Below are 13,691 nucleotides of genomic sequence, written 5' to 3'. Positions count from 1 at the left end.
AGGGGCCTTTGGTAGATGCCCCCAGCACATCTACACATACAACTGAGACTGGCTGGAAATATTTTTTTTAAAAACCCATGTCATCACGTGTTTAGTTATGCAGAGAGAAAATGTCCTGGATTAAGTAAATGCATGTTTCTGTGAAAGAGGAAATGGCTTTGTGTCTGTTATGTGCTTTGTGGTTCCACAGAAGAGTTTCATTACAATCTGGGTGTTTACCATAACCAGTAAAGTCTGAGCTCCTAAAAACTGTGGTTTTCTGGATGCACTTGCTTACATTTGTACAGGTCGGTCATAAGATACACACAGTGAATAAGGTGGAAGTTGTTTTTTCTTTCAGCTTATTTACATCTTCGTTCTGTCACGTTTTTGACCGCAAAATGCCTTCAAACTGCATCCACACCAAGACTGGCCATTAGGAGTTGAGTATGAGAAAAATATCATATATAATTCTATATAATTCTTGTATGCATTTCTACAATACAGCTTGTATATCTCAGTAGTTTTGTTTACTAATTGCCAGTGTTGAATAAAAAAATAGAATCCCAGAAAAATAGGAAAGATTTTTTTTTTTTGTCACGTTGTACAGTGTTTGTAACAATCACAATATCAACAATTACGTACATATTAACCTGATTATATTCTAAACAACTCCAATTTTCACACATTTCAGTATTTTTCTCTTGTCCAGACTTTCAATACTATTATTATTGCTCCTCTGTGCTAATATTTTAAATTAGCTGCATTTAAAACGTAGCTGCGTGTAATAAATTAGACGGTCATCAAGATGTCATCCTCAGTCCTTGTAAAATATTAGCCTCTACTCGTACTCTCTCTTGTCCCGGTCAGCTGCCATGCTAATCCTTCCGGGATTTTGTCTCTGGCTTGCGCTCTTTGCAGTTAATTACTGTTAAATTCAAGCATAAAAGTGCAAAGAGCTCGAATCTGAACGCTTGTTTACCCTTAGAGTAAACTACATTTATAGTTGGACGTGTGTGAAAAATTGCTTATTTGACTGCGAATGCTGTACTGTAGGCATCAGACCAAATCTTGATGGCCCAATAAGAGGAGCATTGTTGTGGAACAGAGGGGTGCATGCAACTGGCATGGCAATAAAACTCCCACACACACACTTATGTCGCAGTGTTGCAGAATGTTAGGGAGGAACATGCATATGAAACAGATCTCTCTGAGAACTATAATAAACATCACCACTGCCCTGACTTAACGTATGTCTGTTCTAATACTTGTAGGAAATGAAAAAGGCAAAAAAAAATAATAATAATGTGTGTTGCTCAATAGGAAGCTGATCTCCCCACGTCAAGTGACAAGACGAATATAAGGGGCCTCTGTGCTTGTATGTTTTGTGGCTACTGTTTACCACCAGAGGAGAAATCGAGTAACCCACCATATTAACACTGCAATCAATAGTTCATCCAGTTGTCCCCCAGAGCAATGAGTGAAAGCTGTGGAGAAACATGTAACCAGGAACAGCTTAGGAACGCAGCACTGACCTCCAATCATCATCTCGCTCCTCAAGCGACGGGTAATGTGATCCAACCGTGTGGACGGTGTCTCGGAAATGAGACGCTGCTCGGTCTACCCCACTCCGAGCGCTGGCAGATGGACTTTGCAAAGCCGTAAAGAGGAGATACGGTTTATATTTTGAAGATATCTTGTAGTAAAAAATGGCCGAGTAACCCCTCAACTACCCTGCAGGCTCTCTGGCCTCTTCAGCCCTCCCATTAGCTACATTCCAGTCTGCTTTTAGGGGAAAAAAAGGCTTTGGAAGTGTTTACTCAGCCACTCCTTTTCTCCCTCAGAGTGTTCATCCGGGCAGCTGCTTCAGCCCCCGGGACGCTCTTCCGCAGTTGTTTTCCTTTTTGTCTTTCTCTGTTGTTTCGAGGTCAAGTTTTGTCTGTGTTGACTTTTTTTTTTCCTTCCTCTTCAGCCATGTTTGCTCACGAAAAGGAGAATTAAGTCTCAATAGAGCTTTTTTTTTTTTTAAACCCAATTCTGTCTTTCTTTCATTCTTTCTTTTTTAATGTTCTCATGCAACAATTCGGCTCTGGATAGAGTTGTAACAGTGTTCTTTTTTTTTTTTGCATGAGATGGACTACTGAGGGCTTAAACTTTGCTGTGTATCAGTCCCTTTCAAGGCTGTTGGCTGCGTTGCTGACCGTAATGTCCCTGCTTTCTTTGTGCCAAGTAGAAAAAAAGTCACTACAGTCCCTTTTCTGTCTAGCAGCCTTGCAACTTCTCGTTTTTCTACTCTTTGCTTATTTTTTAACATTGGAGGACAGCGTGTCTTTAGTGGTTAGCGCACTTGCCTCGCAGTTCCAGGGTTGAGGGCCCACCACCCACTGCAGTCCCAGGGTTGAGGGCCAAACCTGACCACGTGCAGGTTCTCTCAGGTTCCTCCGGTTTCTTCCACCACTCCAGAGACATGCACTGTTGGCTGATTGCCATCTCTAAATTGTGAATCGGTGTGTGTGTGATTGTACCCTGTTATGGGTTGGAGCCCTGTCTAGGATGTCCTCCACCTTGTGCCCCTCTGGTATGTGTTCCAGGCTCTGACCCTGTGTAGGATCAGCGCTACAGAAAATGTCTGAACATGTCACATAGTCCTCGATTAATCACCATCACTGACTCCATGTCAGGTGCAAGACAGATGCTAAATTACTGAGCAACATTTCACATGATAAGGGAGAGTCGCTAACACACAAGCCGCGTAAACTATGGAAAAATTTGCGTACGTATTTTTACTTTGAGCTTCAGAGAGACCCACGTAGAATACGACTGAGGCTCTTTTTTATGGTTCTACCCACTTATTAACATTCTGTGCATAATGTAACAACGACACATGATCCATATGATTTTTTGCAGAACTTTCAGATTTAAAGTCTTTTTTGTGGCACATTAATGAGTTTCTCTTTAGTTTGACAGTACAGAAAATTCAGAAGAGATGCAGCTCCGGTCACGGTGGTTGCTGCACTCACACTACGACTGATGTAAGAACACATGAAGATGCTGGTATACCTGCTGAAACAGTGGTCATCATCTGTAAAGCCTTCCTTTAGAGAAAAAGGTATTTTTGACTAAATACAAATCAGATTGAGTTTCATGACCTTTAATTTGGTCACGCAGTTTCCTTTTGATGTGACGTGTATTAAAATGATCAGAAATGGACACACAAGCAAGCACTCTGAATGTTGTCCACTTGGGAGTTTTTCAGTCTTTAGTAGTCTTTAAATAGAAGCTTTCTCTGCATTGCTTTAAGTATAAGTAAAAATACCCAATCTGTAGCTAATCTTTATCTGCAACACTTTCTGTCATCTAGGTTTAAAGTTTATCCTGGAAATATCGAGGTCATTTTGCCTGTTAACTGCTTTTCGTCTGTTGCATCGATTTATCTTCCTCTGTTTCTCACTGTCACTTATATAGCTGTGTGTGTGTGTGTGTGTGTGTGGTTTTCTGCACCATTGCCCCAGATTCTGCAGTGAAACGAGTCTCTCATGTTTCTCTGAGACACTGAAATATGCCCCACCTTGTGCCCGGTAGCGGTAACTTTGGCAGGATGGAGACTGAAAGAAGAAGGTTGTTTGTTTCTATTTTTTTGTACTCTTTCTCTTTATGACGTGGATCAGCCTGACTTCTCCACAGAACATTCGGGTTCTCTTTTATGCTCGTTCTCACTTGTCTTTGCGTTTGCTGTACAGTTGCTTTGGGACTCAGAGCAGCCATATAGTGTTCGAGGATCCTAGGAGGGGAAGATCTCGTAACCAAGCATGAGCTTCTGACACAGATGCTGTCTCAACACAGCCTAGAAATCCCCTCTCGAGTGGGTTGTGCAGAAGAACCTCCACCACAGGCCAGCCTTAGAGTTAATGAGATGAGTTTGTGTTTCAGAAAGATCTACTTCGGGTGTAGTTTCAGAAACGGTCATGAACCTGTAGCCGAAGTGTCTTTCTGTCTGATTCTGTTTGGGTAGAGTGGGATGGACAGTGTAGTCTCTCTGGCTGTCAAGTCAAATTTATGTAACTGTTTTTAACTTTTTATTATTATTATTATTATTTATTTTTTTATTTTTATGATCTAGAATTTTAGCTTCTATTTTTTTACTATATTAAATTTTTATTTTTTTTAAATTATTTAGCTTTTTATTAGATTATTTGTACGTTTTATAGTTTAGAATGTTTTAAAATTTGAATTAATTCATTTGTTTAAATCTATTTGATATCATATAAATTGCTTTTCTATATTAATTTCTTTAGAATTTAATGACTTCTTTAATTAAAAAAACAAATTAACAATTTGTTTATCTAGAATTTTTTTTTGACAATTTAACAATGAAATTTGATTTTTAATAAAATTTAAAAACTTTTTTATTAAATTTGTATTAAAGAGCTTATTTCAAAATTTATTTAACAATTATTTTGAGAGAGAATTACAGAGCAAATTACACACTTCGTAGACCTTTCATTGCTGGTCGTTTGGTTATGTTGTTAAACTGGAATTCTTTCACCTTGGGATTTGTGTCCTGTTTCTACTGACTTTTTAACCAACAAGAATTTATTAATGGTGTTGTTTCTTTGCCGTTGCAGCCTGAACTCCGTATACGGGTTTAGATCCGTAGGTCTGCATTCCTTATGGTCTGTAAAGTGAATGTTTAACGTGTGGTGTGTTAGCAGTGCACTGTGATAAGACACCACAAACAGGAGGCAGTGCCTCGGGTACGATCGGCGTGTGCATAAGACCGAGTCATGTGCCGTTTGCTTCGACCTTGAAGCTCACTGAAAGGCACATTGTCTTAAGGTCTGATCGTGCACATAAGGTTGCCGTTGTTCAGACATTGAGTTTTATCCAGACTATGCTATGCTGTCCCAGATAAGAGTATTTGCTTTTTAGCCCTTTGAAGTTTAAAAGGTTACTACATTTATAAATTTGTAGATCAGAGACTGCTAGCTCTAAATTAGGTCTGTTGACGGATCGAGGTCTATCGATATTCATTTCAACCTCGGGTTAAAACCAATTTTAAGCGGAAAAAACGAGTTTAGTTACTTGACCCATACCGACATGAAACTGAATATAAATGTGCTCACGGCTCTTTAACACCTTCTCAACAAGATTATATAAAGCTAGCACAGCTACTCGAGGTGGTTTGTCCAACAATCCTTCACTAGCCATCGGTCCATTTTACAAGCTCGCTCGTTTTCTAGACCCTTATGAATTACACAGTGCTGAGTATCAGCAACCCGAGAACATCTTGGGGTTAGTGTCTTAATTCCAGTGGTGCATTAGAAAGTGTTCTCATGCACATCGTTGGGTTTCTTCTCTAAAAACTCTCTCACATGCACTTATGTGTGCGATCAAAAATTCCAAGAAGATACAGCTGATGAATGGGACACGTCCTGGGTAATTACTGGGAGGGTTCATGAACAGCTGTTTCTCATTTCTGCAATCTAATTGGCTCTCTGCATTTTAAACCAAAGAGCTTATTGTGCAGCACAGAAATACAGTCACTGGATTTGGGGGAAAACATCAGGCTCTGAAAGTTAATGAAACGTTTTTTTTTAAGCAGTGTCGGTCAAATGGCCTCTTCTGTGAAGGTCAGTCATTCAGTGAAGTCTGGCTTATAAGTTCACTCTTGAGTGACATGATGTTCATGACAGATGTGGATGTGTGCATTCTGATAAAATGCTGTTTGAATGAAGAAAAGTTTGAGGTGTTAGCAACACTTGTGCTGGGTTTTTCAAATGGAGATCTCACTGATGTGTGTAGAAGTTTGTTTGCTTGTCTGTGGTCCAGCGGTTCTGGTTTCTGTTTGCAGTGTTTGTATTTTGATATCAGATGACTTTGATGCATGTGTTTGATTCGAAATATCAGTGTTAATCATATCAAAGTGTCAGAGAACATGTGCTCCTCTTCTCCCTACTTCCTAAGCCGTGTGTGTGTGTGTGTGTGTGTGTGTGTGTGTGCGTGCACCTCCCCTGCCCCCCTCAACCCTCTCCAGAGGCCATGCTCCACTTCCAGCACTTGGGCTAGTGGGCCATTAATGGACTGCCTGCTCATCAGCTCTCTCAGCTCAATTGCCCTGATGCTGGAACTGTGTGTGTGTGTGTGTGTGTGTGTGTGTGTGTGTGTGTGGCAGCACTGTGTTAGACCACATGCTTCTAACCCTGTGAATCAGTCTCCTCTCTTTCTCTCTTATCTTTTGGTGGTAGTAGAAATCATGTGAGGGTTAGTGATGTCCATGGCAAACAGCAAGTTCTCTTGTTTTTCTCCCAAGTCTGTATGCTGTGGACTAGCTGACCTGCTTTAGAAGGAAGGGAAGCGGGTGTTGGTGGTGTGTGTGTGTGTGGGGAGGGTAGAGGTTAGTGGAGCTGCCCCTGCTGAGAGAGGCCAGTGTGGAGATGGTGGGGGTCGAGCTGCTCTGCTGGGGGCAGTGTGCTGCACGCTGCATCGGTTGGCTAGGAGGAATTTCTCTGCATTCCAACCACATACCAGAACCGGAGCATTGGGATACACAGGCTATAAAGCATGCATCACTGATCTCCCACTCTCTGCACCTGCATCACCACCGCCACCACCACCGCAGCTGCTGGAGTTTGCATTTGGGGAATTTTATTTCTGGTGTTGGAATAAAATCCGACGTTGCACAGATTCCCAGTTTTGCTATATTTTGGATCTCATATGGAGGCGGGTGAAGCCACAGTGACAAAAGCCTGCAAGAAGCTATAGGGCACCAAGTAGTGAGCATGTCTAAATGGAGAAATTATTTATAATAAGTACAAGTCTCGGATTACCTCCAAAAATAAAAGCTATTTGCAGAGTTCTGCCATCATGTGAGGCCTTTTAGAGCCTGGAGGCAGGATGCATCCAAAAGTATTTAGCCTTTGATGCTTGTGAGATACTTTCACCACCTCAGTAGGCACACATCACATGGTGGATACACACAAATAGCAAAAAAAAGCCTGGCTGTTAATCTTGCACTAATCCTTCTCCTTAGGACTTTTTGGGTGATTTTAAACAAATAGGCAGAGTGCCTTGTAAATTAAGTGATTGCTTTGAAATTAATTTTGGAATTAGCATGGATTGTATTACAGTACACTGAGAGAGAGCAGGATTAAGCAGTGTCCTGACCAAGTGCTGTGGGGTCTGTTTTTGTTTTTTTGCACCAACCAGTAGCTCACTATACCCTGAAAGATATTTTTGCACAGCAGTCTGTTTAATTTTCTCTCTTATTTCTTCCTAAAATCCCCTAAAACTCCCAGCACCAGTCAGTGGCTCCAGACTGACGTTCCTCTCGCTCTTAACTTTATACCTTTCCAGTCATTCTCTGCAATTAACAGCAGCTATTATTCAGATTAGTAACTGAATAATAACCCAAGATTTTAAGGGATTACATAAAAATCTCATTAAACTCCTTCTGTTGCCTAAAGTATTAATTATGGCACTACTGTTTTGCTGTGAGCAAAGTGAAATGTTTTTGAATATAGAATTAATGTAATGGGTTAATAATTAATGTAAAGAACACATTAATTTGTGCAGTGATGAGAAATGAATCATTCAACCAGGAATATTTAATGTATATACATTATTTATTTTGTCATTTTTAAAAATAATTCTTTTCACACTCTTGGCATCTTCTCAGTCAGCTTTATGGGAGAGCCAGAAGACTTTAAAGGTCCCAAAGAAGGTTGAACCCAGGCTCTCATAAGTCCTAAAGTTAAAGCTACTTGTTTGTGGAAACATTTGAATTTTAAGTCAGACTGTCTGATCTAATCTGAAACTGCTCATTAAAATACATTTTGATTCTGATGTTTGATGTAGTGTGCATGCATTCTGGTGATTTGTGCCATGTTACCCACCTTAGAATCAGTGTGTTGTTGATTATAGGTACAAAAATCTAGTCTTATAGTTGACTGACTTTCAGGATGTTCCTTTGGAGTTCAGGGTGTGCAATAAACCTGGTTTGAGTTTTTGTTACTAACCAAGTTACTCTTACTGCAGTTACAAATCCCTTCCTCATACTAGTCCACATTATGGCTAGGTTCTTCTCTGATTCTGCGCTAGCAGGACTGTGAAGCATTCCCACATTGAACTCTTGCAGTGGCCATTTATATCGAATCCCTCATCTGTGCTTGTCTAACTCTGCAGTGCCTTTTATACCCATTGGCAGCGCATTGGTTTACGTTTTTTAAAAAAAAAAAAACCCAGAAAAAATATGCATCACACTGACCTGTGTGCTGACAAACCCCCAGCACACCCCCCCCCCCTTCCCATTCGATGGCTTGGATTATACCCGGAATGAAGGTTTCGTTTCGTTTCTCTTTATCCAGTTTTGACTACTCAGTTTCTCCTTCTTCCAACTCGATCGGTTTCGCAAAAGTTTCTGTTCTCTAAATACACACTTGTGTTTTAAAATCATGTTTGCAATTCTGGTTGTTCCTCAGTGCAGCAGATAGCAGAATAAGTCTCTCCTGCATTTGTCTGCCTTTTCTGATGACTCTTTAGATGCTACATTTATCTGAAGCAGAGAAAACTTGATAAAAAGCAAAATCTTAGCCGTCCATCTGAAGTGCTAACCCTGCAGGTCTCACTGCAAGGACCTAGAACATTGTTTGTTGTCATAAATTATGTGCTGACCCTGTCTGTACAATCCAATATCTAAAGGCTCAGAATTAATTAGAAATGCCAGGAGCATATATCTTTTAGCTTAAAGCCACAGCATTTCAAATTGAAAGTGTGCTCAATGCTTTCTGCAGCTCAGCACTTGTTTAGTCAGTTGTATGTCCCCCGGGACCTTGTTGCATAAGTCTGACTTGTTTTCGGTCGGCTGTCATTGTCGGCACTTTGACGAGGGAAGCATTATGTCTCAGTGGGGTTGTGAGACTGGCGCTGATGTTCATATATATATATATATATATATATATATATATATATATATATATATATATATATATATATATATATATATATATATATATATAATATATATATATATAATATATATATATAGTATGTATGTATGTATGTATATATGTGTATATATATATATATATATATATATATATATATATATATATATATATATATATATATATCCATTTTGTCAGTGGCTTAGCAGTAGCTCTGCTCCTTTTATATTACAGCAGAATTATCAACTCTGAACTGTTGATAATTCAAGACACAGTTAAAAAATAAAGAGAAAAATTCAAGTGCTAACTTTCTGTGAAAATGTTAAACACCGCCTACAGGCTTCTCTTATAGTCTCATGAATCAAATTAGTCAAAACATAAACCAGCTTGTTGCTAGCTATCGTTAGCTGTATTGAATTATGGCTCTCTAGCTAGCTGGCATGCACTTCAGTTCAAGATAAGAAGATATTTATTGTGAGCATGCTGTAAAATGTGGGAGAAATCACTGGTACTGCGTCCAAATTTGACCCGATCTGCGACAAATATTCCTTTTTGTCTTGACTCTCTTCTCCCCTCTCCTGATAGCTTTGCAAGTCCACTTCATGGCGAATGGAACTCAGATTTATTTTACCAAATATTTGCAAATATACACAGTTTAGCAGAGGTTGATGAGAGGTTTATTGCTTTTCATAACATTGAGTTAGCAGATTTTATATTTTTCCCCAGAAGAGCAGAATGTCTCTTAACACCTTGTACACCTTACACCTAGTAAGATTTGCGATATGATTAAGAATTTAAAACTGATTAGCAGTCCTCTTTATGGTAGAAGGTCATTTGTAAGTTCAGAATTGAAATATCACAGCGTGGCTCTGATGCACCGAAAGCTAAAGATCTGTTTCCGAGGCATGGGCTGAAGGAATCAGGGAGTGGACTGTGAATCGTTTAGTGTGTTGGGAAACACCTACAAACCCAGATAACATACTGTTAACTGCAGCAGTGTGTCTGACCAGTGCTCCACCTACACATAACAGTGTAACAGGCAATTTTGAACATCCGTTTACCGCGGCTGGCCGTTAGGGACGTAGCCAGACAAACCATTATCAAAGCCAACATTTTTTTTTGTCACGTCAGGGCAGTTTAAACTGCAGAAATGACCTGTAGCAAAAGGCAATGTTTGGCAATGTATGGTCTCTTAGGCCTAGTTAGCCTAATGCTAATATTATAAACTTTTAGACACAAATTATTCCTTGGTTGATTAGAGATAAGAAAAGTGCACTTTTTGTTCTTGTTTTTAAAGAAACTCTTTTTTTTAAGTTATTGTTCTCAGTTTATTTCCATTTCTGATGAACAAAAACTGAAATTTGACCCATACTTGTTGGCCTTTGTTTTTAGCTTAACATAAACAGCGCCATGTGATCTTTCTTAATCAGGGCAAGTCAAGTGCACGAGTGCTTTTCCAAGTGTGTTCTGTTTCCTCATCTTTGGAAAAGACATCAGCTTTGACGCACAGTGGTGTTGGCTAAGATTTCACAAAACACCTGCTGCCTTTGTCTTGACCAGTTTTGGACTTGAGCAGATTATGTTATGTTGTTTTTTTGTTTTTGTTTTTTTTTTAATATCCTCTGATTTTCACAGTGGCCTTCTTTGTTTCTTTGTTGACCCGTATTGTGTTTTTGACTTTGTTTAGTTGTCATTAAGCTTCTTGTGCTTTTGTCTATGTTTGGAGGCTTTATTTAAGGGCTGTGGGTCGAGTGTGTGGGACTGTTAAGTCCTTCTAAGAACAAGTAGCTCCTGCTATTATGTGCAGTGCTGAGACTCTACTGTCCCCTCCAGCAGAGAGCTGCCGATTGTCTGAGCCGAAACTTGAGAGCTGGGAACTGCGTAGCTCATGAGAAAGGGTGTGTGCACTCAACAGCGTGTGTGTGCATGCACATGTGTTGTGGTGTATTGTGCAAAAAAAAAAAAGTGTTTATGCATGCTAGGGTAAACGTGTGTGAGAGAGAGAGAGTGAGAGAGAGAGAGAAGCACAGTACTGTCTTATGAGGAGGTTTGAAATGGATTCCCAGCCGCTGGCTCTTCTACGTCCCACCTGCGTGGCCCACAATGCCTCTTTGTTCCTGCCTCATGGCACTGTGGGATAGCTGTTATCCGAGAGGCGAGGGCTGGTCACCACCAACTTTTTTCTTTCAGAGCAGAGATGGTAAACTCCTGCTATCTGGTTTCGCTGTGCTTGAGTTGAGCTCCAGGGAGTTCACTTCTCTCCTCGTGGGAGTGCGAGTGCTACGTGCTACGTGCCTCTCGCTTGTTTGTTTGCCCTTCAAGTACTGTAGTCACCTCTAGATGTACCAGAAGTTGTTTGGTGCAGACTGAATTTCTAATTCTCTTGAAATTATTACATGTGGTGTGATATCAAATGAAGAAAATGAGCTTCTAACCATTCGGCTGTATTTAGTCACAGCTCAAATCTGCATTTATAGGCCCTTTGTTTTGTAATAAAGTCTATAAAAACTTAGTTCCTCTCGAACTGTAAATGTTTTCGCAGTTGTCAGGACTTCAGCCCACTTCCTCTTCGATGCGTCCTTTGCTTCAAACGAGGCTGGGTTTAGCAAAGGAAGTCTGGCTTTCCTGTTCTCTGGTTTGTTATTGTTACACCACCCCTTATTGAGTAATCGAAAAGGGCCGAAGGGGTGCGCACCATCGATTCTCCTCTTAATTAAAGATGAAAGCTGGCCACAGCTTCCCTTCCCGTATCCTGACCACCCTCCCACAAGTGGGCATTTAGAGCCAGAGAGGTGGTAGGATCCTTCTTTATCTCTCTGTTATGTTCACTCTCTCTTTCTCATTAAGCTGACATGGCAGGCTGGCCAGGGGATTTCCACCACCACCATGTCTCTGATATAATTGATTTAATGAGACTTGGCCCCTGTAATTTTGATTATCATCAGTAATTTCTAGCATGCATATTTTTTTAAACACTTAATTAGTTTAGCATGTATTTTCTCAGGATGGGTTGTTCTTAAAAAAAAAAAAAAAACACACAGAAAGCTTGGGTCTTTATAATAGAATCCATTTCTAAAACAATGGATGCTCTTTTTTTTAATCTGTGAAAGTGATACTGTCTGTTTCAGGACAAGTGTCAAGGGATGGCTAGCCACAGCTCCAGAAACACTAAGCGCACTGTTCCACAGGTCTGTTCTTACTCGGTTTGGGCAGGTAGAAAAGCTATGCTGGCTTCAACACCTCAGCGCTGGGTTGGCCAGAGACCTTAGGCTTTTTCAATCACATTTTGTCTGTTGAATTTAAAAGCACTTAGAGTGTTAGTTCCTAAAAAGAACTCTCTCACAAAGCAGTAAGTGTTACGGGCTCAGACTGCCAGGGCTCCTTATCATAACATCCTCTGCTACGAGGCAGGCTGTTTGTTCTGAAGCTCTCCGACTGCCGTTGGTCTACACGGGGAGAGAGAGAGAGAGAGAGAGAGGCTTCATTTGCTCTGCTTACTCAGCTCTCTCATCGACCTCACATGCCATGGTAGCCTTCAGTATGGGTCATCTGTTATGGACTGGAGAGTGGATATCCTGAGGCTGCTGGATTTCATTAACTTCAGACAATCCCAAAAGTCAGTTTGGATTTTAATTGATTGTAAAGGGGATTTTGTGCACAAAGAATTTTCTCAAGCCTAACGTTGTTTCTCTGGATTTAGCCGTGACATGGAGAACAAAGAGACGCTGCGTGGGCTGCAGAAGATGGAGGACCGGCCGGAGGAGCGCATGATCCGGGAGAAGCTCAAGGCCACCTGCATGCCCACCTGGAAACACGAGTGGCTGGAGAGGAGGAACAAGAGAGGCCCAGTGGTCAGCCTCACACACAGCTTTCACTGCCATATCACTTCATGTAGCCACAAACACTTTCGTTATCCTGCCTTCATTATTTCTCATCTTTAACCTGCCTGTGCACTGTTGTAATGAGGTATCCCATTCTTGTTCAGGTTGTGAAGCCCATACCCCTGCGGCCAGACAGCAGTGAAGCTGGACGTCTGGGACTGGAGGCAGGTAGCGACAGCGCGAGTTCCTCCTCCTCTCAGAGTAGAGGCCGTCGTAGCCCATCACCTGTACCTTCCTCATCCTCCATCTCTTCCACTTCCTCATCTACCAAGACGGCTGGGAAACCCGAGTCCCCCGGTGTCCGCAGGAAGCGGGCATCCCCAGTTCCTGTAAGGTTTACTTCCACGCTCTCACCCACAGGACAGTTACGATTATTACTGTTTTGTGTTTCTTCTTTTTATGCATTGTACTTACCCAAACATGTATTTATTTGTAATCTTCTAATTTTACAATAAAAATACTTTATTTAAATACTTTATAATTACTTCCAGAATTTTTGCTAAGGAATCAAGTAAACAAGTGAATAATGGTCAGATAGTGTTTTGTGTTGTAGGGCTCGTGGTCATGTGCACACCTCTGGCTTGTCTAGTTTCAGAGCGGCAGGGTCACTCCTCCTCGACGAGCGCCATCACCTGACGGCTTCTCACCTTACAGTCCTGAAGAGACCAATCGCAGAGTCAACAAGGTCATGAGGGCACGTCTCTACCTACTCCAGCAAATTGGACCTAACTCGTTCTTGATTGGAGGAGACAGCCCTGACAATAAATACCGTGTGTTCATTGGACCTCAGGTAAGAATTAGTCATCTAGTGAGTCAGTCTTCAGTTAAAATGGAGAAGCCTGTTGCATGATCATCTTTTCAGTTTACTAGGTAATGGGTTTGTTCATGC

At 40.9% G+C, this 13,691-nt stretch overlaps 1 protein-coding gene and 1 long non-coding RNA gene across 3 annotated transcripts in view; one reads left to right on the top strand and one right to left on the bottom strand.

The window, feature by feature from the left end:
* LOC131366827 (uncharacterized) overlaps positions 1–1,641 on the bottom strand; it is a 28,304-nt gene extending 26,663 nt beyond the window's left edge. The window contains exon 1 of the long non-coding RNA XR_009206862.1: positions 1,515–1,641. This is a non-coding gene — a long non-coding RNA (uncharacterized LOC131366827). The remainder of the gene's footprint in view (positions 1–1,514) is intronic.
* The window catches only part of map3k1 (mitogen-activated protein kinase kinase kinase 1, E3 ubiquitin protein ligase), a 37,159-nt gene that overhangs the window by 6,194 nt on the left and 17,274 nt on the right, over positions 1–13,691 (top strand). The window contains exons 1-4 of one of the 2 annotated variants that reach the window (XM_058411661.1): positions 11,935–12,537; positions 12,622–12,772; positions 12,907–13,131; positions 13,392–13,592. In XM_058411661.1, coding sequence (XP_058267644.1) covers positions 12,476–12,537; positions 12,622–12,772; positions 12,907–13,131; positions 13,392–13,592 — 639 coding nt within the window. In that variant the 5' untranslated portion in view covers positions 11,935–12,475. Of the gene's footprint in view, positions 1–11,934; positions 12,538–12,621; positions 12,773–12,906; positions 13,132–13,391; positions 13,593–13,691 lie in introns of those variants that run through there. The other variant, XM_058411660.1, reaches the window with a different exon arrangement.

The sequence above is a fragment of the Hemibagrus wyckioides genome, linkage group LG16 (assembly GCF_019097595.1).
Source record: "Hemibagrus wyckioides isolate EC202008001 linkage group LG16, SWU_Hwy_1.0, whole genome shotgun sequence".
In the NCBI taxonomy this organism is placed as follows: Eukaryota; Metazoa; Chordata; class Actinopteri; order Siluriformes; family Bagridae; genus Hemibagrus; species Hemibagrus wyckioides.
Note: the sequence above shows the minus strand (reverse complement) of the source record. Positions and strands in the feature narration are given on the sequence as shown.